Genomic DNA, 23,936 nt, shown 5'->3' with positions numbered 1-23,936 from the left:
TCTGTTGATACTAAGACTTGATACTAAGAGCGGAAAAAGGCTTCAGTTTCTTGTGGGTACCATTTGTAAAAAAAAAAAAAAAAAAAGGTAAGAGCTTTACTCTGTTTCCTGTTTATTTAAGGGATTAAATTGTACTTCACTGCAAAGAATGTTAAAATATCTGGTGATGGTGGGAGCAGAAAGTTTTGTATTTCTGGTAAAGAAAGGCCCAAAGCTTTTCTTATCTTTCATACTTGATATTTAATACATACTGCAGAGGGTAAAATACTTGATGGGAATATTTGAGGACATTAAGAGGAGTTTAATGTACTTAACGTCAAATTTTCAGTTTTTAAACATTTAGTTTGGTTTGCTACAAAGCTGAAACGCAGTGTCTTGCTAACTAATGGAACAAATTTTTATCACAAGGGCTTAGTTGTCTTCAAAATCTGCTTCTCATATTGTATTTGACATTTGCTGCATATCTAGAATCTCTGACAATATAATCTGCGTTCCAGCTCTCAACGGACCAAACCAAACAGCACTTCAAAACCTTGTTTAAGTCATAATGCAAACATGAAACCCTTTTGCGCTGTGAGAGTAGCAGAATGATACATTATAGTCTTGAATTCATCTATGACTCTGCCTCCTGGTAATGGCTCCTGCAGTCTTGCAGGCATTACGCTGTCATGTGTTCTGTATGGCTGGGTATTAAGATAATCCTTTACACTGTGTTTACATACCTTTGTGAGGTGCTTGTTCCTGGCTTATTAGAAAAGGGAAGTACTGTATAGCCGCAACAAGTGCTACACTGTTGCATTAATGTTCTGATGACTTGTGTAACCAGACATTTTTCCTTTAGCTTTCACAAAAACCTCCCCAAAGCCTTTGTAAAGAGTATTAAGGTTGATCACTGTATTTGTTATTTGCTATTTCTCTCTGTCTCTTAGGAGCCTACACCCAGTTTTGAGAATGTTTATAAGTTATCAGTGATCTCACCGTCTGATGCTACTTCCTGTCTCTGTCGTCATGGTGACTGCGAGGGCCACAGAGCAATGGATACAGGGCCAGTGAGGAGGCCTCATGTCTGATTCCGCGCCACACTGCCATTGAAGTACATGCTACTGGCACACTGCGCTGCTGAAGTGCCCTTGAAAGAGTTCCAGACATGGAGGAGGAGGGCAGGGTGAATGGCTTTGGACTGAACCCAGGGCAGAGGGGCTCAGACTGGGGTCACATCGCACTGCTGGACAAGACAAGGGAGTTCTTCCAGACATGCGATGTGGAGGGAAAAGGCTTCATCACCCGCACTGATATGAGGGTTAGAGAAGGAGACTGTGTGTGTGTGTGTGTGGTGTTGAAGTGTGTTTAAGTGTGAGAGGGGATGGAGTGTCAAGGGTTGAAAGCAAGTCTGCAAGCAACTGGAGGTCAAAGCTGCCATGTTTAGCAGGATTAATATATTGATGGCATGATTGTAGAGCTGCAACCTGCTGAATATTTTGCTAGTTATTCAAACAATTCAAAGTTTGGTCTGTAAAATGTCAGAAAATAGTGAAAAACTCCCGTCACAAGATATTCGGTTTACTATCATATGAGAAACAATAAATAATAAGATGCAACTCACTCAACTCACAATGATACCATGAAAGCTGGGTGCTGGGTCCTTAAAGTAGTTAATAATGAAAAAATAAAACTAGGACAGCACTCCAAATTGACTTTTTAATTCTGCAGCGATTTAAAAAGTCAATTTGGAGTGCTGTCCTAGTTTTTCTTTTTCATTACTATCAAATAAGACCATGAAAAGTAGAAATTCTTCACATTTGAGTGGCTGGAACCGGCAAGTTTTTGCATGTTTTGTTGAAAGATAACTTTGATAATCAACATTTTACAGCTGCTGAATTTCCTGTCGTATCAACTAATCAACTAATCTATATTCTAATCTATTATCAACGAATTGTTGCAGCTCTGAATGACTTTATATTTCCTTTAAAGCATGAAAACCTTTCAGAGAGCTTTGTTTGTCTTAGATGCGCTCATTCTTCAATGTCTCCTTCTTTGTTAAAATTCACGGTTGCTCTGCAGATGCATTAAGCCTCCACTAAGAGGAATAAAGGGTCAAGATGACACACTTTTACATCATTTGCATAATAATAACAATGCATAATTTAGTGTCCTGTGGTGCTGTAACGACGGTGAATGGCAAGAAGGAAACACATAGTGTCATGCTTGCCGTTTTTGCTCACTTCTGAGATTTTTTTTTTCTAGTGTTATATCACCAATGTTAAAGAAAAACACTTCTCCCACTCAACACACTCGAATAGCCGGTGAAGCAGCACCATTGATGGAAATGTTTATGAGTATAGGTGCAGCTCACTCATCATTGCACTGGCTGAAATGCAAAAAACACGAATAGGAACAATACAAACAACCCTCTTCAAAGCGTTAACAGAGTCCGAGTTGTGTTTGTCAGTTAATTAGGACGGGGCTCTTTTGAGCATCATTCCTGTTTGCTGCTGTTGTTTGTGTCGTTTCCAAGAAAACATAGCACTCCCTTAGTGCCTGTGTTTATTTTGCGCGAGGTTTGCTTGAGTTATAACAGCGCAGGCTCAGATATGGCAGATTTAAGGCTCAGCATTTTTTTATGACATTCTTTTTTTTTTAGAAACAAGTTATAGTGTTGTAAAAGACATTGCCAACCACGTCTTGCAGCCAACTGTATCATGTTTTGTCTGCCCTTTGTCTCTGTACAACAGAATTTAAAAGTTCTCTCTGTTTATGTTTTTTTTTTCCTGGCAGAGGCTCCACAGAGAGCTGCCTCTGTCTGCAGAGGAGCTGGAGGATGTGTTTGACTCTCTGGATACACACCACACTGGTTACCTCACACTGGAGGCATTCTCCTCCGGATTCAGTAGGTTACCCGCTGTCAGAGGCTTTTAACTTGCATCATACAGCTAACTTTGATCAAAAGTTGAACCAGCATTCACTCTATCAAACCTGAACAAATGATATAGTTGATTGTAAGAAGAACCCTAACACGAAGTAAGGGTGCACTTTAATTTCAGATAGTCCTTGCCATGCAAAATAATATACGTTATGCCATTCGTTTTATGTTTTAAACACTGTGTAACTTTGGCTCAATAGAGGCCACTATGGCCACAAGTTAAAAAGTATCAGCTAATGATGGATGATAAAATGTAGCGTAACAGTAACACAAATACAGAAGAGTCATAAAGTCAAAGAAATGACTCAGAAAGGTCAGTTACACAGCATCTAAAGTTTGCCAAAGTTAGATACCATTATCCAACAAAAGCTGCTAGTCATACCAGACCAAAGAAGGCTGTAGCACAAAAACCCCCGAGTGTACTGAGTCAAGTAATGGTGTGTTTTATTGCTTATTATTACTTCTCTCAAAAGTTATATAGTCGCTTTAAAATGATGTATTTCCTGAAGTCAGCTGACACAACAAAGACAATCTTGTTCAGCTGTTATATTTAGATTTTCATCCTTAGTGTGAATGTCTCTCTCCTGCATTATTTTAGCACCTTTTTTCTTCACAGTTCAAGCCTGAAAAAACAGGAAATATGATGGCATGATATGTTTTGGAAAATTACAAGTTAAAATAATCTCCAGATGATCATGAAACAATGACCCATGTGGATGTTTCTCAGGTCTATTCCTTCACGGCCGGAGAATCTCAGTGACTGACGACCAAAACCCGGCCCCCACTGCTGGCATTAGGGCCAAGGAAGCTCTCTACCAGAGCCAATGGGAAGCCAAGCTGTCAGCAGTAGAGGACGAGGAGGAGAGGCACTTCTGTATGCTGCTGGAAAGCCTGGGGGCCAGCAATGTATTTGAGGAGTGAGTGGGATAATTGCAAACCCTTACACACATGCACGGAGGCAGGTCCTACTTGCTGCACAACTGATCCAGCATGATCCATACTTGACCAGAGAAAGCCTCAGGTGTGGGTTCATTTGACTCATATCCCTCTTTATGTCTTCGTCATTTTCCCTTTCTCCAGTCCAGGCGAGGTGCGCAGTCTGTGGGCCAAGCTGAGGCGAGATGAGCCTCACCTCCTGACTAACTTTGAGGAGTTTCTGGCCAGGGTCACACACCAGATCAAAGAGGCTCACCAGGAGAAGAAGGAGATGGAGAGCGCCCTCCAGAGGTGGGATGACACACTTATGACACTATATGAGAAAGACAAGTTGTGAAAAGAAATAACTGAGGAAAAAAGGAAGGCAGAGAGTGAATAATGATGGAAGAAATGAGCATAAGGAAGGAAGGAAGGAAGGAGAAACAAATACAGGAAGTGCATTCAGGGATTAAATAAATGTGCTTTACAGCAAAAACAGTAAGTGTCGGGTTAAAAAGGCTATAATTGGTTCCCACACTTAAACACTTTATATGCTATGTACCACGTAAAGCACTTCTCTGTCATTAGCCACCTTAAGAATGGGTGACATAACGGTGGGTTTGTGTTTATATTACTGCCCTATGCAGGGCCTGCAGCCTGAGAGTGTTTGCGTGGATTTACCTGTAATTCTTTATAGAACAACCCCTTTATCCATGTCAAATGACCACTAATCTGGAGGCACACTCTGCAGTCTGACCACCTTCTGCTGGTGTGTAAACCCATTAATGCTATGCCTGAGGGGAGATGAAAAGCAGTCAGAGGGGTAATAAATCTTGGTTAGAATATTTAATATCTGTACTCCCATGATATGTAGAGCGACATGTTTGAAGATATGCCAAAATCCAGGTGTGTGTGTGTACAGGATGTTGTGTGTCAATGTGTTGGTAAAACATTCGTATGGTAGTTTTCCCATGGCACTGCATGGTACTATGCCTGTTATTCCTCTAGACTTTACTAATTGGCTGTTTGGGTCTTAACAGTTGTCAGAGGGAATGTAAATACCACTCAGTATTCTTTTGAAAATGAAGCTCAGGGTGTGTTTGCGTTCAAGTATTTACATGTAATTACAGATAAACAGAGAGAGTAATACAATCTTAAGCTCAACCTAGACAACAATGCCTCTCTGTTCCTAGATAGTATGATATTATGCCCCATCACTCCCCCAGGACGTTTAATATTCCTAATCACTGGTATTCTTGATTGCAGGAAGGCTGCAACACATGACAGTGAGATTCGTCACTTATATGAAGAGATGGAGGCGCAGATCAAAAATGAGAAAGACAGGCTGCTACTAAAGGTACAAGTCTGAGCTCTGGCTATAAATGTTGTGAATTCTTCTTCAGTTCTTTCAGGTGCTACTCCTTAACCGTGTGACCTTTAACTTTTTCTTCTTCTGGCCTTGAAGGACTCTGAGCGTCTTCAATTGCGCAGCCAGGACCTGGAGCACCAACTGATTTCAAAGGAGAAAGAGCTGGAACATCTTTTCCAGAAGCAGAAAAGGGTGAGTGGATATGTAAAACATGTCTCATAAGTCATTCCAACAACATTTATTCATACATTTAGATATTAAACATCCCTTTGAACTTATTGCAGCTACTTTTAATTAAAAAATGGCCTGATACAACTCATGCATATTCATTGTGTAAAATGAGGTAAGAAATGACACAAAATTTGGTTCAAACTGCTGAAAAATTAGAAATAAAAAGTTAGAATCATTACCAAAAAAAAAAAAAAAGAGAAGCCCACATCATTTCCATAAAGTCAGAATGTGTGCTACCACGGGAAAGTGGTTTGCTGGTATTAATCCTTGAACCCTGAACAAGTATTGTGGGGAGGGGATTTAAACAGCAGTCATACGGTTCCTTTTCCACTGCAGATGTATGTTAAGTACGCTCACCGAGCATTAGTGCATTTTCATTCCCGTGAATATTTTCCTCCTCCAGTTAGAGCTCCAGTGCCATGAGCTGAACAGTGAGAAACAGGAGAGCCACGTGGAGAACGTTAAGCTAAAGATGACCAACGACGAGCTGTGCCGAGCGCTGGAGAGCACCAGCCAGGAGCTTGCACTGGCCCAGGACCAGCTGACAATGCTGCAAGAGCAGGCTGCCCGACTGCACCAGGAAAAAGAGATGTGGGTATACACACTCACTCACCCATTCATTTTATATTGCCTATAATTTTTCCTCGCCTATACTCTTACTTAGTCTAACCTTAAACATACAAAAGATTTGCAAGACTAAAAGCACACATACTCACTTCAACTTGGATAGGCTTAAATATGCACTCTCTCTTGTTTCAGGGAAATGTACAGAGTAACTGAAGGACTGCAGAGAGAGAAGCAAAGTCTCATGAAACAACTTGACCTCCTCAAGTACGTAGGTACCTTTACGTAGGTAAAAGATTAGCAAAGGCCCATGTGCTTCTTATGCTTTTCCATGCATTTTCTCCACAGCATATTTATCAGTTATTTCTCTTTTCAATCTTTCCAGAGAGATGAACAAACATTTAAAGGATGAGCGAGACATATGCTGCGGTGTGGTAAGTATATATTTTATCTAATTCCATTGCAGCAGCTACTATCATGGCATTACCTGACGTGATAAAACTGTGTAACACATCCCCTTTGTTTAAATAAGCCTCGAACCTCACTCAGAAAGAAGCAGAAGCAACGAGCTGGCCTCGCCAACTTATTTGATGACACCAACCAGCCGGCAAAAAGGTGATTACTTTATCATCCCAAATCTCTTTTAACACATATCACCCTGTCAGATTCTTTCCTGTGTTTTTTTTGTCTTTCCTGTGCGAAAAATCATGTATTAAAAGAGGAGAAACAGAGGATATTTGATTTTATACACTTACAGTAATCAATTAAATTAACATTTTATTTTAGATATGACTAAATTCAGATGGCACACCACCAATCAGTTTTGTCTCAAGACATTTGAGTGCTTTGGCCTCCAGATTTTCATCTGAGTCAAGTGAATTGATCCAGCATATCCTCTGTTTCTCCTCTGTTTTCCAAAGAGCCCCACTGCTGGTGGACGGGTCCTACCAGTCTCTGGAGGCCTTGCCTATAGAGCACCTTCAAATCGTGTTTGTTGCTTCCTCCTCCTGCAGTGAGGATGACTCCACCACCGCTGCCCCCACCACCACCACCGCCACCACCCCTAGCGCCCCTGCATGTCAACAGCACCCTGTGGCAAAGAAGAACTCTGGCTTAGCCAACGGCTACGCCAACCCCGCTCCATCTAAAGCTCAGGATGTGAAAGCAAAGGTTAAAAAGGCACCCGGTAAGATGGTCAATGCTAAGAGGGTGATGGGGAAAGACAGAGAAAGAGTAAAGAAAGTGGAGATGGAAAGGAAGGTTCGGGTAGAGGAGGAGGTCTTGGATGCCCCTCCAGATGGGTGGCCCCTCCGTCGAGTCATCTCAATCGAAGAGGACCACCTGCCCCACCTGCTCCAAGGGGGCCCCCAACTGTTACTGCACCAGCTCAGTGAGGAGGAGGATGAAGAGGAGGAAGATGAAGCGCAGAGTGACACTGAATCTGGTGTTGTCATGGCAGTAGACCTCTCTGCCACCCCACCCTCCAGTCACATCCCAGTGCTGGCAGAAACTCTTCGGGCAAGGAAATCCCGCTTTTCCCAAGCAAAGAAGACGCCCACGTCTCCAAGAGGTCAACCAGTCGGGAAGGAGACTCAGCAAGTACATACACGGCTTTGGTGCTTTAAAATCACACACATATGTTTGAATTTAGGTCTTTAATTTATTGAATGCGATCCGAACAATCTCTCTGCCTTTGCATGTGTTTTATCTTTTATCAGAAGGCAAAAGAAGCAGCACTGCTTGCCCCAGACCGTCTGTTTAAGGTGGTCCTGGTTGGCAACTCAAGCGTAGGCAAGACATCCCTGCTACGCTCCTTCTGTGAGGGCCGTTTCCACCCTTCAACCACTGCTACTGTGGGTGAGAAGAAAGACATTGTAATAATACCATGTTGTGTTTCAAGCGGTAAAGTTTCAGGAGGTGTTTTGAACAAATTTGAGTGGCATGTGTGCGTGTGTGTGAGTGTGTTTTTTGGATGCTAACACTGAAGATCGAAGGGGGGGGACTTAGCATCACATGAAAGGGCTTGTGAAGTCACACAGCCTGGCACACATTGTACTGCAGATTATGTCACTTCTGATGAATTCTTTCTCCTTGCTTTCATCTTTCCCAATCCTCACTCGAGCCTTGTTATCTCCACTTTGTTTCCCCCCCCTTCCTTTCTGAAATGAGGCACATTTAATATCACGCCTCACTAGACCCCCTAGTGTCCGTTTTATGTCATTGGTCCTCTGTCAAAAATATATCAAATTTAAATTAGATATGAGAATTTAACCACAAATTGTATCATTCATACAACGAACTAAACAAAAATCCCCTAATAGGAAATTACTAATTTATCCTGGGTATAATATATTGATTGTTGTGTCTTGATCAGGAATTGACTACAGTGTGAAGACACTAACGCTGGACAATATACAGGTAGCCATGCAGCTTTGGGACACAGCAGGTCAAGAGAGGTGAGTGTATCACTTGAATTTGCAATGTCATTAAGAAAATACCCTGAAAGTCAAAATGATTAAAATAATTCATAATGTGTAATAATGAAATTCATACAGTTTATAAATGATGTTATGTTATTGACACAGGTACCGCAGCATAACCAAGCAGTTCTTTCGTAAGGCAGACGGTGTGGTGGTGATGTATGATGTCACAGTTGAGGAGAGCTTCAAGGCCGTACAACCCTGGCTCACCAACGTCCAGGTCTGACCTTTGACCTAAGGAAGTCTTCTGCAGCTGCTTTAGTGGAGTAGAGTAGGGGGGTTATGCAGTAGTTGTTTATTAATAAATCAGTGACTCCTTGTTTTTATTTCATATTATACTTTTCAATATGTACAGCTGTATGTCTTTCATTTGTAATCTTAAAATAGTTCTTTTTTTATTGACACTGTGAACATTATCCATAGATCAACCATATATTTAAATTCTTACTCAAAACTAAAGTCATGCTGTTGAGTTGCATTATGGGATTCAGTGTTTTTGAGCGTGAGCCATACTACAGACAAAATTCAGGATGCCTCTGCTGCTTTGATTTTGTCAATTTTTTAATCTTGCACATCTGGACATGATTGAAATTCAAAACTAGATCACCGAAGTACCTTTTTAAGAATATTAATCTTTCCTTTATCTTTTTAAGGAAGCTGCAGGAGAAGGGATCCCCATCCTCCTGCTGGGCAACAAAATGGACATGGATGAAGACAGGCAGGTGACATTCAAAGAAGCTGAGCAACTGGCTTATGTAAGTTTAATTCAGAAGCTCATTGATAATTTAACTATATGATGATTTTTATGCATTTTTATTCCTTTGTGCTTTCACCCAAAATCATAACAAGCAGTTCCTTGTCTGTTCTATTAAAAAATGACTGCAATGCTACTGAAATTATTTAAGATGCAATTGCTGACATTTCTGCTCCTGTCCATCAGTGTGTCTGACTTGACTTTCTGTATGTATCCTGTGCAGGAGAACAAAGTGATGTTCTTTGAGGTCAGTGCCTACACAGGCAAGAATTTGACAGAGTCTCTGACACACTTGGCCAGGTAAGATAATGAGTAAAATCAGTCTATAAAATAATAATGGCTGCTAGGAACAAACCATATCTAGAGAGTAGATGACCAATTAAAAATGTTATTAGGGGAATCGATTTGTAATAATGTTTAGCTCATTTTTCTCTTTCTGTCTTTTCTCAGAGTGTTAATGGAGCAGGAGGACACGGTGAGAGACACAACAGTCAACCTCAGTGCTCAGCCCATAAAGAAGAAAGCCTGCTGCAAGTGAAGACACTCTGATGGACAAAACAAACCAGAACTTTGGACATCTAGGATATCTACTCATATACTCAGTTTAGCAAGTGCTGGATCACTTTTGGACATTGGCCTTGCAGAGTTTGAAGACAACAATGAAATCATTTTTGGACTTTTTTCATTTGTTTGATGGTATAGGGATGTTGTCATAAAATGAAATTGTGCCTTTTAACAGGCAGTCTTCATTTTAGCTCAGAAATGCAGAAAACGTCCAAGTCAACATGAAATATTGTGTCTCCCAAGTGAACAAGAAAACTTCTGTAAAGCATAGACGATGAGTCTCACAGGAAGAGCTTGTCTAAAGTAAAATTACGATGCTGCACCATTTCCTGTAAATAATGCTGTGTTGGCAAATCACAGTAGTACTGTCTATACGATTTAAACTAAAGACATATTCTGTATTATAATTAGTATCAATAAAACCTTTACCCAGAGGAAAAATGATGAATATAGCTTTCCTTGTCTGGTGTAGTATACAGTATGTTAATGTAGTCGTATTTTATGATTTTGCTAAAGCTGAAATAAATTATTGGAAATGTTTTAAATGAAACTTATGTGAAGAAAATTGACTAAAATCTTTGCTTTGGAAGTCTTTGTCATTTTATTCATCATTATATTCATCGTTCTTTTTTTCCATATTCTTTGTTCATCTTTTTTCCAAAACAAAGTGGTACATGACATATTGCATCTGTGTTAGTTCCTGTTCTGAGGCATTGTTCTGTTTTTATTCTGGCACCAAAGTACAGTTGTTCTGAATTACCCTCAAGAAAACAAATAAAAGTTACATTTCACACCTTTCTGGAACCAATGAAGCAAAAACATGCATGCAAATAATAAAATAAAACACGATTAATTACTGTACTCTCTATACAATCATACAGTACATAATAAATCTTAATGACTAAAGAAAAAACTGCTCATGACTGTGCTGTAACCATCTCAACATCACGCAGATCAATACTTTTCAATTAGCTGCACTAACAATATAAATACTCACAAATGCTTCTCATTTTATACTGAAAATAATTTCCAGGAACTAGTGAGAAAGAAAAAAAAATCAAGTTCATTTAGGATCTTACATTCAACGACGTGCCCGAGTCAATCAAGTTGGTACAGGTGATGGCACTATTGCTGATAGATACTTGCCTATTCTGATGACATCACTTAGGTGCTGGCTTGATGGCATCCAATCAGATGCGTCTGGTCGCCCTCGCTGGCCAACGGGAATTCTTGTTGGAGAGCCCGTGCCTTCCCCCCCCTCTCCAGGTGTGTCCAGAGGGGCTGAGGGGTTCAAACCATGGCCTTGTTGCTCCTAACGCATTTTATAGTCATGGGAGATGGCAGCCTCACATAGTTGTCCCTTAAAGTCAAGCTCAAGGGTGAACTCCAGGTCACGCTACAAAAGATGAAACCAATACGGCAGAAATATTCAATTTGTATGAAAGTACTGAGTCAAACAAAACCTTCACACACAACAACAAATGCTCTCAAAAGATGTATCTTACCACATTCTTCTCATTGGGCCTGACAGTAATACTGCCAAAGATCTCCTCTCCCTTCTTGACAGTTAAGTAGTCCTCTAAGTAAAATACTGTCTGCTTCCAGTGTGTGCTGGGAGAATCCGGAGCTGAGGGGGAAGACAGGAGGAGTGGCAGGGAGAAGGGAGAATATATGTGTGGAAGCAAGATGGAAGCAGGACAATAGTGAAGGTGAAGTTTTAAGAGGAAATGGGGAAAAGCAGAAAAAAAAAACAGGAAAGAGGAGTTGAAGGGAGCATGAGAAATTACTGCATTTACAAAGCGGTTCTGATGGACACTTGGGTGTGCTAACATGGAAGATATTTTAACAGCAAAGCAACTGAAATTCATTCAACCAGTGGGAGAAATACAGAGGCTGATAGATGAGAACTCCTTCAGTGATGCTCACCCTCAGGCCCAACAGACTCAGCCAAACATAGAACCTCCTCTACACAAAATTATGTAAGCACTGGCTGTATGAATGTATTAAAATAAGCTTACATAACAGCTTAGCTTACTCTTTCTACAATAGGTATCCTCACAGCCACGTAACCAGAAGCGCTCGGTGATTCCATCAGTGCGAACACCGGGGTCGGCTCATGTAACACCAGCAGAGTGTAGCCAAGAGCTAAGATGCTGAAGTGCAGTAGTGGACACTGATGAACCATCACACATTCTTGGTTAAAGATTTCAGGGGAAATTTGGAAATCTTACTAGATATTTGACTGCAGGGAGGACCAGTCACCCTCTTTATGTACTTTTTATATAACCTCTACTAAATTCTTGTAGTTTTCTGACATCTTCTGCTTACATTACAGGACCAGTTCACACAAATAATGAAGAAACATATTTTCTCACTTACTTTTATGGGCATCTAGACATTGAGACATTTTGGTTTTATTTGCCCAGGTTTTGAGATATATATATGACTTCAGGATTACTCACCTATTGAACACACTGACAACAGTTTTCAAAGTGCCATCTGTTCAATAGACAGTAGTTTCAATGAAAACTGATTACAAAAAGTTCTGTGGATTATCAAGAGAAATGGGGACAATGTCTCTGAAAAGAAAATATCTGCCCCTCTCACCTTTCATTCATGCATTTCCTTTTGTTGTAGGCCTTACTGTTCATAGATAATCATTCGCAAATGATGTAGAGCTCCATAAAGACCTTCTGTCCAGAATTTATTAAGTTTGTGATACAGATGTCATGGTGCCTGGCAACAGTGCTATTGTTTTCTTTTGTTACTGACTAAAAAAAAACATTTTCTAATAAAATGTTTCTGTTCATTTTTTAAAAAATAATTTAAAAGTAAATCTCAGAGACAGATATCTCAGAATGTGAATAAAACTAACTGGGTGGTTAGATTTTATTAGAGGTAAATCAGAAAATATGTTTGTTTTGTAATTTGGGTGAAATAGCAGTTTAATGTTGGCATAGAAGAGCGTATGCATGTATATTAAGAAGGGAGTGACTCTGGTCTCGCCTCACCGGTGGAGAACCCAGTCTTCTTGTGACACTTGGTGAACTCGATGTTGAAATAGGTGACCAGGGCGTGAACGTAATCATTGCGCTGAATCTGAAGACAGAAGGCTGAGGTGAAGGAAAGATCCTCTGGCTTTACAGTGTAAATGTCCACTTCCTGGAAAAAAAGAGAAAACATGAAAACTGCTTTCAAGACATCTGAAGTCTTTTCAGTTCTTTCATTTGCCCTGCCATGTCGGAATAGCTGTGCGGTGAAACAACACAACACACAACATCACATGAACACAAACACACACAAGTTGTCGCCCCCACTCGCCATCTTGCACCTACATACAGTACATGTGTATGCCAATCCTCCTTGATTATTCACCATGATCATCGTGCATGTGTGAGTGTATGTGTGTGAAAGCCCACAGGTTGAATCACGGCTGGCTAACGCAGCCTGCTCACAGTACACATGCTGTGTGGGTGTCCTCCCTCGATTCTACAAGGGAGGGAGGGAGGTTGTATATGTGTGCGTGTGTGAGTGAGTGAACACAGCATCTGCGTGTTTGCTTGTGTCTATATCGAGCGCTGCCTTATGAATATGGTCACATAATCTAAATATCAAATTTTGTTACAAGCCAGCTATCGCAAGGGCTCCGAAATAAGAGTGGAGCAGGGGTGTCTCTGCTTTGCATGTAGATGATAAGACGACAAGGAGGCTTTTTACACTGCAACCTGTTCATCTTGCCCAGCCTATTGCCTGCTACAAAATGTGGCGTCAGCATGACAGATTGTGATTTAGCACCTCTGTCCTTTCCAATGATACCAGGCAAGTATCATATACAGCAAATTGTAGGAGGAGAGAAAAAAAAAAGTCCCCGGGAGCGACTTTGTAATTTTAGTGTGTGAGGTATGAGTGGCAGTTTGAATTAAGATGGGGTGAAGTGGCTGGCAGCGGGGGAAGGGGGTGAATAAGCCTTGAATACACGCATGTGAAACAGATACAGGCAGTGAGAATGAATTTTCAGACCAGAGTGTTACTAACTAAGTAGTAACCACGCTCACATAAATCACCTCCTTGACCACAAAAGGAGGGCCAGTGTTTATCGTGACGTGATGGAGAGCCCGTTTTATTCCCACTGGTGAATCAACGCCTTCTCTTGTGTGACATTTCACCATCGCGCAGAGGGAGAGATGGAGTGAGACCACCCTATTCGCTCCGACTAGTGAGGCCTGACGTTGTTTAAATCAGAGAGTGCAACAGAAGATGAAGGGTAAGAAGAAGTGAATGATTAGGAAGGAAAGAGTGAGTAAGAGGAATGGATTTTTAGAATAGAAAAAAACATGATATAAAGCAGAGAAAGAACTATGAAAGAGAGGGACAAACAAAAAAAGCTATCACCTCCCTGAATGCTCTTATCTTCAGTTCATTTGTGAGATGAAAGACACACCACTGTTGTATCTTCAAGCATGGAAACAGATCCGCAGACTGTTACAGCTCTTGAGAAACCTCTATTATGTGTTAGAAAATAGTCTCAGCAGACAGGGAATGTTCAGAGACTTGGGGAGTGATGACTGTCTCTGACTGTTTTTAAGGGAACTAATGGACTTGGTGACAGAACACAAAAGATGAATGTGTGCCTTTATCACGTAGGATTTTCAAGGTATAGCCTGAAATTACTTGCATATTTTATTTGTACACGCTAACCTTCAGGAGGCAGGCGTTTGTCACCACCTGCTTGGGATCCACCACGTCCACCAGCGGCTCTTTGATGGCCACGTTGCGAATGCAGCTCATGTCGAACCCATACACGTTTTCCCACCCTGTGCACACACAAACATAAACACCTAAACTACTATGCTCATGCAAATACACGTGGACACGTCTGGATTTTTACTTTCTTTATTTTCATACACTTGCAAAGCCCTGTTCTCTGTGTTCCTGCCAAGCTGTCAGCACAAAAAAAAATGGTAGCGGAGAAAATAAAACAGAGCGCTTAACCCTGCCAGGATGCTGTCTTTCTGTCTATCCTGTCACTATGTGGAGAAAGACAAGCCCTCCTGAAAATAGACTCCGGCCTACTCTACCTCCTCCACTGTGTCTGGCAGCCTATAATTTGGGCTGAAAACACACCAAGCAGGCCTTTCCTCCCCCAGTCCCTCTGTCCCTCCACTCCACCTTGCTTTGTCAAGGGGCCAAACACTAAGTCTGTATGATGAAAAGGTGAAAAATTTCCTCCGACGCAGGGAGAAACTAAAAATAAGTGTGAGTGTGAGGGTTTGGGTAGGCTGAGTTCTTTGGGGATTTGTGTGAAAGAATGTACCTTTCTGTGCATGTCTAGATGTACTAGAACAGAGAAGGCCACCTGTGCAGCGCGGGGAAACTCAGTAGGAGTTACTGACCCAGATTCTGTGTCTCTTGCAAGTCTGAATGGCACTTTTAATATTGGTGCCTTGATCTGGATCACAAGTTTAAGCTCAGAACTCCCTCTGTGATTGCTATTTGAACACATGGAGTGACTTTAGAGTAGAGTATGTACTGCAGGATAAAAACACCTCCCTGATTGAAATACTTTTGGTACAACTTTCTAATGAGGCATGCTTTACAAGTGATTTACATGTTGGAACTAACTGCTTTATCAATGTTTTTTAAAACATTTTTCAGCATGTATATCAGTAATAAGACTTTTTTAAGAGCAATTTGGGCTGCCAGGTTATGAAAAATCCCTGTGCTGTTAAATATCCTTATCCTAACTTGCTTTGTCATTTAGCTAGCTCTGCTAGCATAGCTAGACATTTCAACCACTTCTGCAAAAGGTCTGATCTGGACCAAAATCAGTTTAAGAACAGCTTTTTACAAATACAGACTTTATCACTCTTTATTAATGCCTTACTAACATTAATAACTGCAGACCTTATGGTTAATTACCTTTTATCATTTCTCACAATCTCTAGTTATACACCAACAAAACTGATTTTTCACAACCTAGCAAACCTTATTAATGGCTTGTTACTGCTGAATAAAGCATTAAAGTTGCTTTAATTAATATTTTTTTTATCTTAACAATGGGTCAAATGACTGTGTGTAATGTAAAATGGGTCACTCAGTGATGTACGCACCAAACTCTGCAGTTGCCCTCAGCTCCACAGAGCTTTTAAGCATCTTTCACTGTTTCTAAAATTAGCAACTAGCTGGTGAACATAATAGAGCATTTAGCAGCAAAAGAACCAGATATTTCTTTCAGTTCTGTTAGAGTTGCTAACAGTAAATACCTAACCAAATGAATATTGGACTTCATTAGGTGGCCAGAAACACAACTCCAGATTCATGCTAATGTTGCTCTCACCACACCTGCTGGATGTGAAAATAAGTATCTGTGTGCTAACATACTTTATGTGTTTACAGCTTGTTGTGCTGCCCCTAAATGCAGATTTAATAAAATATCTGAATAAATGTAGCCTATTAGTTACAGCTTGTAAACACTTTATAAAGTAAGCCTTATGCAATTTCATATCGGTAACACTTTACTTTAAACCCCCTATTTAGCAGTGTATAAACATTTAATAAATGGTTTATAACACACTATAATATATTTGTAAACAGATATGAGGACATTTTAAGTGTGTATTAATATTATCTTCTCCAATCAAGACTGTTTACTATATTGTCAATCATTAACTTCCATATACCAGCCTCCATGTTACTGCATTATAAATAATGTATTATATGTTGACATACTGCTTATACATGCTAAATAGGTGGGGTTGAAGTAAAGTTATGTTACCTTTATGTCTAACTTCATACAGTGGTCATTAATTATGCACACCTAAAAGAGAGACAGAGACAGAAGAAAGCAATGACATTGGAAAAACGTGAAAGCATCGGCCAACAAATGTGCTGTAATTACTCACAATGAATCTTGAAGTCCTTGTACTGCCTGTCCTCAATGGCTACAACGTAGAGAGCTGCTCTGTCAGGGAACATCAGGCCTCCAGGTTTCTGAACACAAGAAAAGCTTCGAGTATCAATGCATACACGCACACACACACGCACACAATAGGCCATCCATCATCTTTATTGTTCACACACCTGGCATGTAATATAAGATCACATGTGCCAAGTTTAAAGCCTGAAGGCAGCTACTGAGGTTAGAATCCAGATGACCTAAGCATCTGGGCACCAGACTCATGCACGCAAGTGTACAGTAAATCCTCTACTTCATCACTGTCTGGTGTGTTTATGAGTCAAAAGCCTTATTCATCCAGCCTGGCCACACATACACTGAGCCCAACATTCCCTGAGCCTCCAGCGCTCCCATCATACCAGCCACTTGTCCCTGGCGAAGATAACGGTGTTGAGCATGGACTCATAGAAGAGGCAGTAGCCCATCCACTCTGAGATGATAATGTCCACCTTCTCCACAGGCAGCTCCACCTCCTCCACCTTGCCCTTGAAGATGGTAATGACTGTGGAGTGGAGAGCCACAAAAACAGCAGGCAACAAATTACTTCACGGCATCTTCATCACATTAATGCAAATCGAACAGTGTCTCTATTCTCAGATGACACTGTTTTTATACCTTGGGAGTGCTGTAAATTAGTGCAGCTTAATTACTGCACTCATCTCATGCCTCAGTGTTATACGCATGCATTCTGTTTATCTTGTTTTCTGTTTTCCATTGAGGACTCTTTGACCTGTGATATGGAAATACAAGGAGATTTTGAAAAGCACCTCCTAAGTACTATCAAAGTAAATGAGATGTAACATGGTAGAGTTTTGTATTATCTTGGCTGGTAAGTATTAAGCAAGAATTAAAGGGTATTTACATGTGTAAGGTGAAACTCCTGTACATTTTGGAATCACAGAAAAGTTTTAGTCTAAAAAGGGAATTTTCAGCTGCCATATAACCAGAAATAAATATGTAACATTTTCAAAAAGTTTCTGTATGGTCTTGTTATCTGTGATTGCTTCTATCTGAAGAGTAATTATAAGCTACTGCAGAATTATTTGTATTGTACTTTCTACACAGGTGGAAACCTAATTAAAAAACTGAAGTGTTTGTACATTTAGCACTTTTCACCCCTTTGTGAAAGAGAAATCAGTGCATATAGTGTGCAGAAGCTTTCTTTGTAAACTCAACACCTTTTCAGCTGTCAGAAGCATGCAGTAATTGCATTTAGCTAATATAACTTCAGTTTATTTAACCACAAATAATCTTTTGGCCCTTGGGCTGTAATTCCTGTATGCCTTATGACAACCATCAGCTAAATGCCTGCATTGAAAATATAAAAGATGAAATAAAAACCAGCCGAACGTCAAACGTGCAGGTCATGAAAACCACCATCTGTTGCCAGACCTCCATCTGTGAAGTTCAGGGTGGCCTTTTACAATGGTAATCAGCACTGCTGGAGAATTCTGATTGATGGTACAGATTATGATTTTTTGACATCAGAGGCGAGCTTCCAGTTAACCATCAGAACCGTGACTAATATTGTCGGGTGTGACGGTAATGATGGAAATATGCTGATTTTTCACGCTACTTCTAATCCAAATGTCATCCCACGGCTCTGCATTCAGACATATAGAAATATGAGATGGAAAGCCACTTCAGCTTACCATTGTGTAGGTGATTCGACTTGATAATCTTCTCTGAATATTCGGATATACTTGAACATTCAATCTGTAGGCACAAGGACAAAACCACAGACTTGATTAAAATGTTATCTGAATGTGAAAACTGTTGAATGTCTTTTACAAAATCTATTGTTTATAGGTGTATACTTTCATGAAAGATACTTTTCAGTGTTTTCATAATTCATAAAATATTTCATATTCCTTAGGTGGAAAAGTGTTGATGTGAAGGTGTTGGCTATCATTTCCCCTCTACATACACAGGTTAACCTTTGGGGTAATACTTGAAGGAGAGATTTAATCAAATCCTGCTAATCCATCTAAACACTAATGTCCCTGGTTGCACATCTCATACCCTGCACTGCGTGAAAACCAATACATCATTTTGCTCTCCCATCCATAAGTGTAACACAGTATATGAATCATACATAACTGCGGGAGCCGGCGATGCCGGTAATGTCTAACCTGCGACTTAAAACATTGCTCTAAGGGGAGCCAGATGTCTCTTACTGCTTCTGTATGATTGTCTGAGAGATTACCAATTTCTGGACAGAACACTAGAGAGTAGCCCTTAAGAAGAATTTTAAAAAGGCAGAGTGTATGTGTATGTGTGTGTGTGTGTGTGTGTGTGTGTGTGTGTGTGTGTGTGTGTGTGTGTGTGTGTGTGTGTGCATGTGTGTGTGTGTGTGTGTGTGTGTGCGTGCGTGTGCGTATGTGTGTGTGAGATACAGAGAAAGAAAGGCCACGGATGAGAGATAATGTGACAGCAGAGCCAGATGTAATAGCTCCCCTTTGGATACTGAATGGATGTGCAGCTTTTCTTTATCATATAGGCTTAAACAAAAGCAGAGACTGAGACTTAGTTGATTATATGGGAAGATTAAAAATCTGCGGTGTATCTGTTTGTGGTCAAAGGCTGCATCTATCTGTCTCACCCCGTACACGTGTTTGGCGCCGGCATTGGCGGCGAACATTGAGAGGATCCCTGTGCCACTGCCAACATCCAAGACAATCTTATCTTTGAACACATGCTTGTTGTGATACATGGCGTTCCGGTAGGTAAGCGTCCGCACCTCGTCTTTCAGCATCTCCTGTTAAAATTAGAGATAAAACTGAGAGTTCACAACTGTAATACATCACAGTTTCTGCAGTCTTGAATCTCATGCATACCACTATAGATGCTATACTGAACTGACACATACTACTCAAAGAATGGTGTGAATCATACGAAATTCTCAAAGGAATACATAAAACACATGATGTTACGTAATAGACATACAAACGTGTATGCAATTAGACTATAAGTGGGCAGTTGCATATCTTTCTCAGTATGTGAATACATATTTTTTCATGATAGAAAAGGCAGAATTTAGGCCAAAAGCCTCAGTGACAGACTGACAGTGGCAGAGCTTCTTGAAATAGACAGGAGTACAACACAAAGCCTTTGGGGACCACCTGATATCCATCTCCCTTGGCTCATTCACACATCCCACTTTCCTCTCCTTTCTTGCTTTGCAACTTCTCTAATCAGGACACTCTCTTTGTCTGCAAGCAGACAAAAACCTGACCCACATGCTAAATATGGACACTATTTAAAAAGGTTTATATGTCCCCAAACTTTTCCACCGCCACTCCTTCACACATCAAGGTCATTAGCTAGGGCATTGTGCTACACTTTTATTCGGCGGTTCACTGTTGATGATTGTAAGAGATAGACACAGATACAGTAATTTTCATTTGTGAAGTGCTGAATATGGCCTATTAACATGCATCTGGTGTCTTTAGTACCAGTTGGTAATGGAAATATGTGGTGTGCACTTTAATCATTAGGCACTCAAAGTTTAAACGAAAATTCCTGCGACCTTCTCCCTCTCTGTGGCATGTCAGCTGAAAACACTTGAGGTTGTTCTCAACCAATCAGTTTGATTGTTCATAGATAGCCATTGACCTCTGTGGTTTAGAGTTGATTTTGGGCAATAATTTGGTTACATTTTTATACTTTAAAGCACGTTTTTACTACATGTGCTTTACACTTGTCTGAATTCCTACCAAACTTCTGAAGGATGTTTAAAATGATCATGCTGAAACTCGTCTTTGGACAAAGGATTTGAAAACTCTAGAGGACTGAGGATTTTGCCACTGCTGCTTTTCGTATAGTTTTGCATTGCCTGCATCACTGCATGCACTTGTTTTAACTTAAATTTGGCTTTTGTACTTAATTGCTTATCAGATACAATAAAAGATTTGGATTCAAGTGTCTGTATGCAATAGTTTCATGTATAGCAGTATGTATGCCAGAATGTATGCCAGAATGTATGCCAAAAAAAGAGATCTGGATCACCACCAAAATCTGATAGGCTGACTGTCTGTGAGAATTTGTCTGTGTTAAATTAGCTTTATTGACATATCCTGCTGACAGACAGCCAGACTAATAGGGTTGAAACTCTTTGGCAAGTTAAGAAGGATCAGGTAAGACAGACCATGAAGCATCTGGTGCCATTCTTTGACTCTGACTTTACCAAGCTGTCGTTTGTCCACCTGGCGTGCCTACCTCATGGATGCCAAAGTGGGCATAGGAGTCAAAGTAGTAGTCCCGTGATGTCATTTCCTCCGGACTGATGAACTTGGCAATTTTGCCTCGACCAGGACAGGTGGCCAGGGCTGCTACATGGGGCGTGTGGGGGACGCAGGGCACATGGTGGGTAGTAGGCACTGGTTTAGGCAGTGGGGAGGGCTGAGCAGCATGAGAGAAGGGGGACGTGACAGGCTGTTGCCGCTGTTACGGAGGAAAAAGAAAGAAAAGGAGGAGAGCTTGTGTCAGAATTGCAGAAAAGAATGAGAACAAAAAGCAATGGGTTTGTGAGGATTGGCAATTAGAGAACTGAAAGTAACATTTTGAGTGAGTGGACCTGCCTTTATGTTACTACGGGGCTGAAAGAGGCTGGGTTATTGAACCATGAGCAGTCAAAAATCATTAAAATAGCCTTTGTCTTTACACAGACGCCTTTACACACAGTGGTGATATACACTCAAGGGAAAAGCCGGCAAAAGCTGCAGGTTCCGTTTCAGCACCAAGGACAGCGGACATAGCCATGTTCAATACATCCATGCATCCAAAAGCTGATTTAACCTAACTGTAAATCTCCTGAGTACACCATCACTCTTATTGCAATTACAGCAGTTTACTCGGATCATCCATAACATCTGCAGGACGCAGGGCAATCCACTTTGCTCGCCTGCACGCCATCAGTGCAACATTCATTCCAAATGCGGTTACGATGATGATAACAAAAGCAAAGATATATGCATGAAATTCAAGTCAAATGTGGTGTCATCATTAAAATAAGGAGACTGAGAGTACACCGGTCCCGCTATTGCCGGGTGCAGGACACCACAAGGTCCCTACCTCTGCGCTGTCCGCCTCCGCCATCTTCCGCCGTAGCAGCAAACACCGCGACGAATGCCCCAGTCCCATGAGAGCCGGCGAGATTTAGGCTACAACTCTTTTAAGTGTACGAAGGATCCGAATTCTTTTAATAATAAAAACGTGACAAAAATCACACTAAGCCACCAAATATATGGCTTGAATATATAGGGAGATAACAGTCATAATAAGAATCGTGTGAAGATGTGAAGCCTGTCACTGTTTCATTAAATCCATTCTCCCAGAAAAGTTGTGACATGGATGTGCGCGATGTGAAACGTCCAATAATCCATACTGTAAATGTGATACAGGTTGTTTTGGGTGGGAGGACTCAGGATGGAGGAGCGGTCTATTGGCTAGAAAGCCTATGCTGCGACTGAAAGGTTGCAGGTTTGATCCCAGTAGGAGTCAATGTATCCATCAGCAGCCGGGCACCCAGTTTAGTCCATGCGCAAGACGCTGAACCCCCTCCTGCTCGCTCATTTTAAATCTCCGGGTAAGAGTACCCGAGGAAAAATGTAAAAGTGTCATTCACGAGCAACAGAGGAACCCAGCTGCGCTCTAAAAATACAACTCCACATCAGAAAAAAAAATGCTTCTTCTCTGTTACTTTACCGCTTGGAAACAGTGACATCTCTCAGCCCTGGGACTCGCAAAACCCGAAAGTCGCACAAATCGCATCCTCTTATGCGCTGTAGATAAGAGTGCTTTGCGTAAACCCCGATGGGTTTCCCGAAGAGAAAGTTAAAAGGGGTTCAGACTGTGAGGGTGCACTGCCGGTCCCTTAACTGGCATGAAATTAATCGTATTAAAAATACAACAATCATACTCAAAAAAAAAAAAAAAAAAAAAAAGGAATAATGTCTGCTTCACAATGACAGATGCCTCTTCACACCACAAAAGCAGAAACCCGGGCTCTCATTGAGCTTCTCAGCCGCTCGCTTATATAACAAAAGTGTTGTAGCCTGTGTGTGTGTTGGAAAAAAGAAACATACAGCATAGACTATGATTATGACATTGTGTAACTTTTTCCATCTGGTAGGCCTAATGTACTTTCTGGAACCACTGCTATATATAGCCTATGACTATAGCTTAACGCCGAGTTCAGGTGATACATTAACATAATAAATGTAGTGTAGTCACAGGTGTGCAGTTTAACCATTTAACTTGATTGGAATGCGCTTCAGCCTATCAGCACCGAGGACCAGTGTTCTAGAATTATCTGGACCATGTAAAGGACCAATGAGCTTGAAGTATTTGATTTTAGTGTCCTTGTTACATACTGTTACTATGGGGAGTTAAGTGTTTGTATTTCCTAGCAATGTCTATGTTGCAACCATGATAGTATATAAATACATTTATCTACAGTCAGTGGTTGCAACAGAACGCTATTTGTGGTAGGTCACAGTAATAATTCATGTGAGTTTTTTTTTTTTTAATAAACAGGTTTTTAGGCTATTTTCGCTAAAATTGTAAATTACAAAATTACAAATTACAAAGGAAGTAAGTTAGTATGTAGTCATCACCATTGAGCCCCACTGACAAGGCACAGAAAGTAAATGTAAAACCAGTATAACTTTCTTACACAGTAGTGAAAAGTAGCTACCTAAGTGCATTTAATCATCTACTGTTAAGTACAAATTTTTAGAGGTATTTCCATTTTATTCAACTACCTGATGATATGAAGAGCTGCAGTTCCATCAGTATGTTCAAAACCAAAGTAAAAAATCTGCTAAAAACTACTCAGCTCTGTAACCACTGACTCGAAATTTCATCTCACGGTCTTCTCATGAACGCAAATAATCTTGCTTTTAATTTGACAAGCTTAAATTGTTAATTTCTAGTCGACATTGTGAGTGTATGTGATGTGCTATTGTGTGTACCTTTGTATTTTGTATTATATGTCCTGGCTTATGTGTGTTTTTTGCTTTACACTGTTTGTTATTGTTCTGTTATATGTTTTAATTGTGACCTGCTGAAGGGACTGCAGATGAAAATTAGCTATAAGATAGCTCTGGTGCAGTACATCAAATGGTAACATTTATGTTTAACACTGTACATGGTCCCAATAAATACAATACAACAACTTCTAC

The 23,936-nt window shown here is 40.6% G+C and overlaps 2 protein-coding genes across 4 annotated transcripts; one reads left to right on the top strand and one right to left on the bottom strand.

The window, feature by feature from the left end:
- The first annotated feature begins 413 nt into the window (after positions 1-413).
- Positions 414-10,588, top strand: cracr2ab (calcium release activated channel regulator 2Ab). 3 transcript variants are annotated; one of them, XM_044343251.1, is made up of 17 exons: positions 414-1,300; positions 2,776-2,887; positions 3,648-3,837; positions 4,001-4,147; positions 5,102-5,192; positions 5,301-5,396; positions 5,839-6,026; positions 6,195-6,266; positions 6,385-6,433; positions 6,532-6,614; positions 7,013-7,598; positions 7,718-7,856; positions 8,374-8,455; positions 8,585-8,699; positions 9,133-9,234; positions 9,457-9,533; positions 9,684-10,588. In XM_044343251.1, the coding sequence occupies exons 1-17, from the start codon at positions 1,148-1,150 to the stop codon at positions 9,769-9,771; spliced, it is 2,370 nt and encodes a 789-aa protein (XP_044199186.1). In that variant the 5' UTR covers positions 414-1,147; the 3' UTR covers positions 9,772-10,588. The 3 variants fall into 3 exon arrangements, 2 of the variants coding, with proteins under 2 accessions (XP_044199186.1, XP_044199185.1); XM_044343250.1 differs by having other exon boundaries at positions 6,920-7,598; XR_006400563.1 differs by lacking the exons at positions 9,133-9,234; positions 9,457-9,533; positions 9,684-10,588 and having other exon boundaries at positions 6,920-7,598; positions 7,718-7,852; positions 8,585-8,675.
- On the bottom strand, positions 10,372-22,679 carry LOC122975068 (protein arginine N-methyltransferase 8-B-like). The gene is made up of 10 exons (XM_044343253.1): positions 21,826-22,679; positions 20,971-21,195; positions 19,355-19,510; positions 18,405-18,468; positions 17,112-17,254; positions 16,700-16,787; positions 14,496-14,611; positions 12,809-12,959; positions 11,303-11,424; positions 10,372-11,193 (listed from the first exon to the last, which is right to left on the bottom strand). The coding sequence occupies exons 1-10, from the start codon at positions 21,892-21,894 to the stop codon at positions 11,110-11,112; spliced, it is 1,218 nt and encodes a 405-aa protein (XP_044199188.1). The 5' UTR covers positions 21,895-22,679; the 3' UTR covers positions 10,372-11,109.
- Between the last annotated feature and the right edge of the window lie 1,257 nt (positions 22,680-23,936).

Source organism: Thunnus albacares, chromosome 23 (genome assembly GCF_914725855.1).
Source record: "Thunnus albacares chromosome 23, fThuAlb1.1, whole genome shotgun sequence".
NCBI lineage: Eukaryota > Metazoa > Chordata > Actinopteri > Scombriformes > Scombridae > Thunnus > Thunnus albacares.
This window is presented reverse-complemented; position numbering and strand designations above follow the sequence as displayed.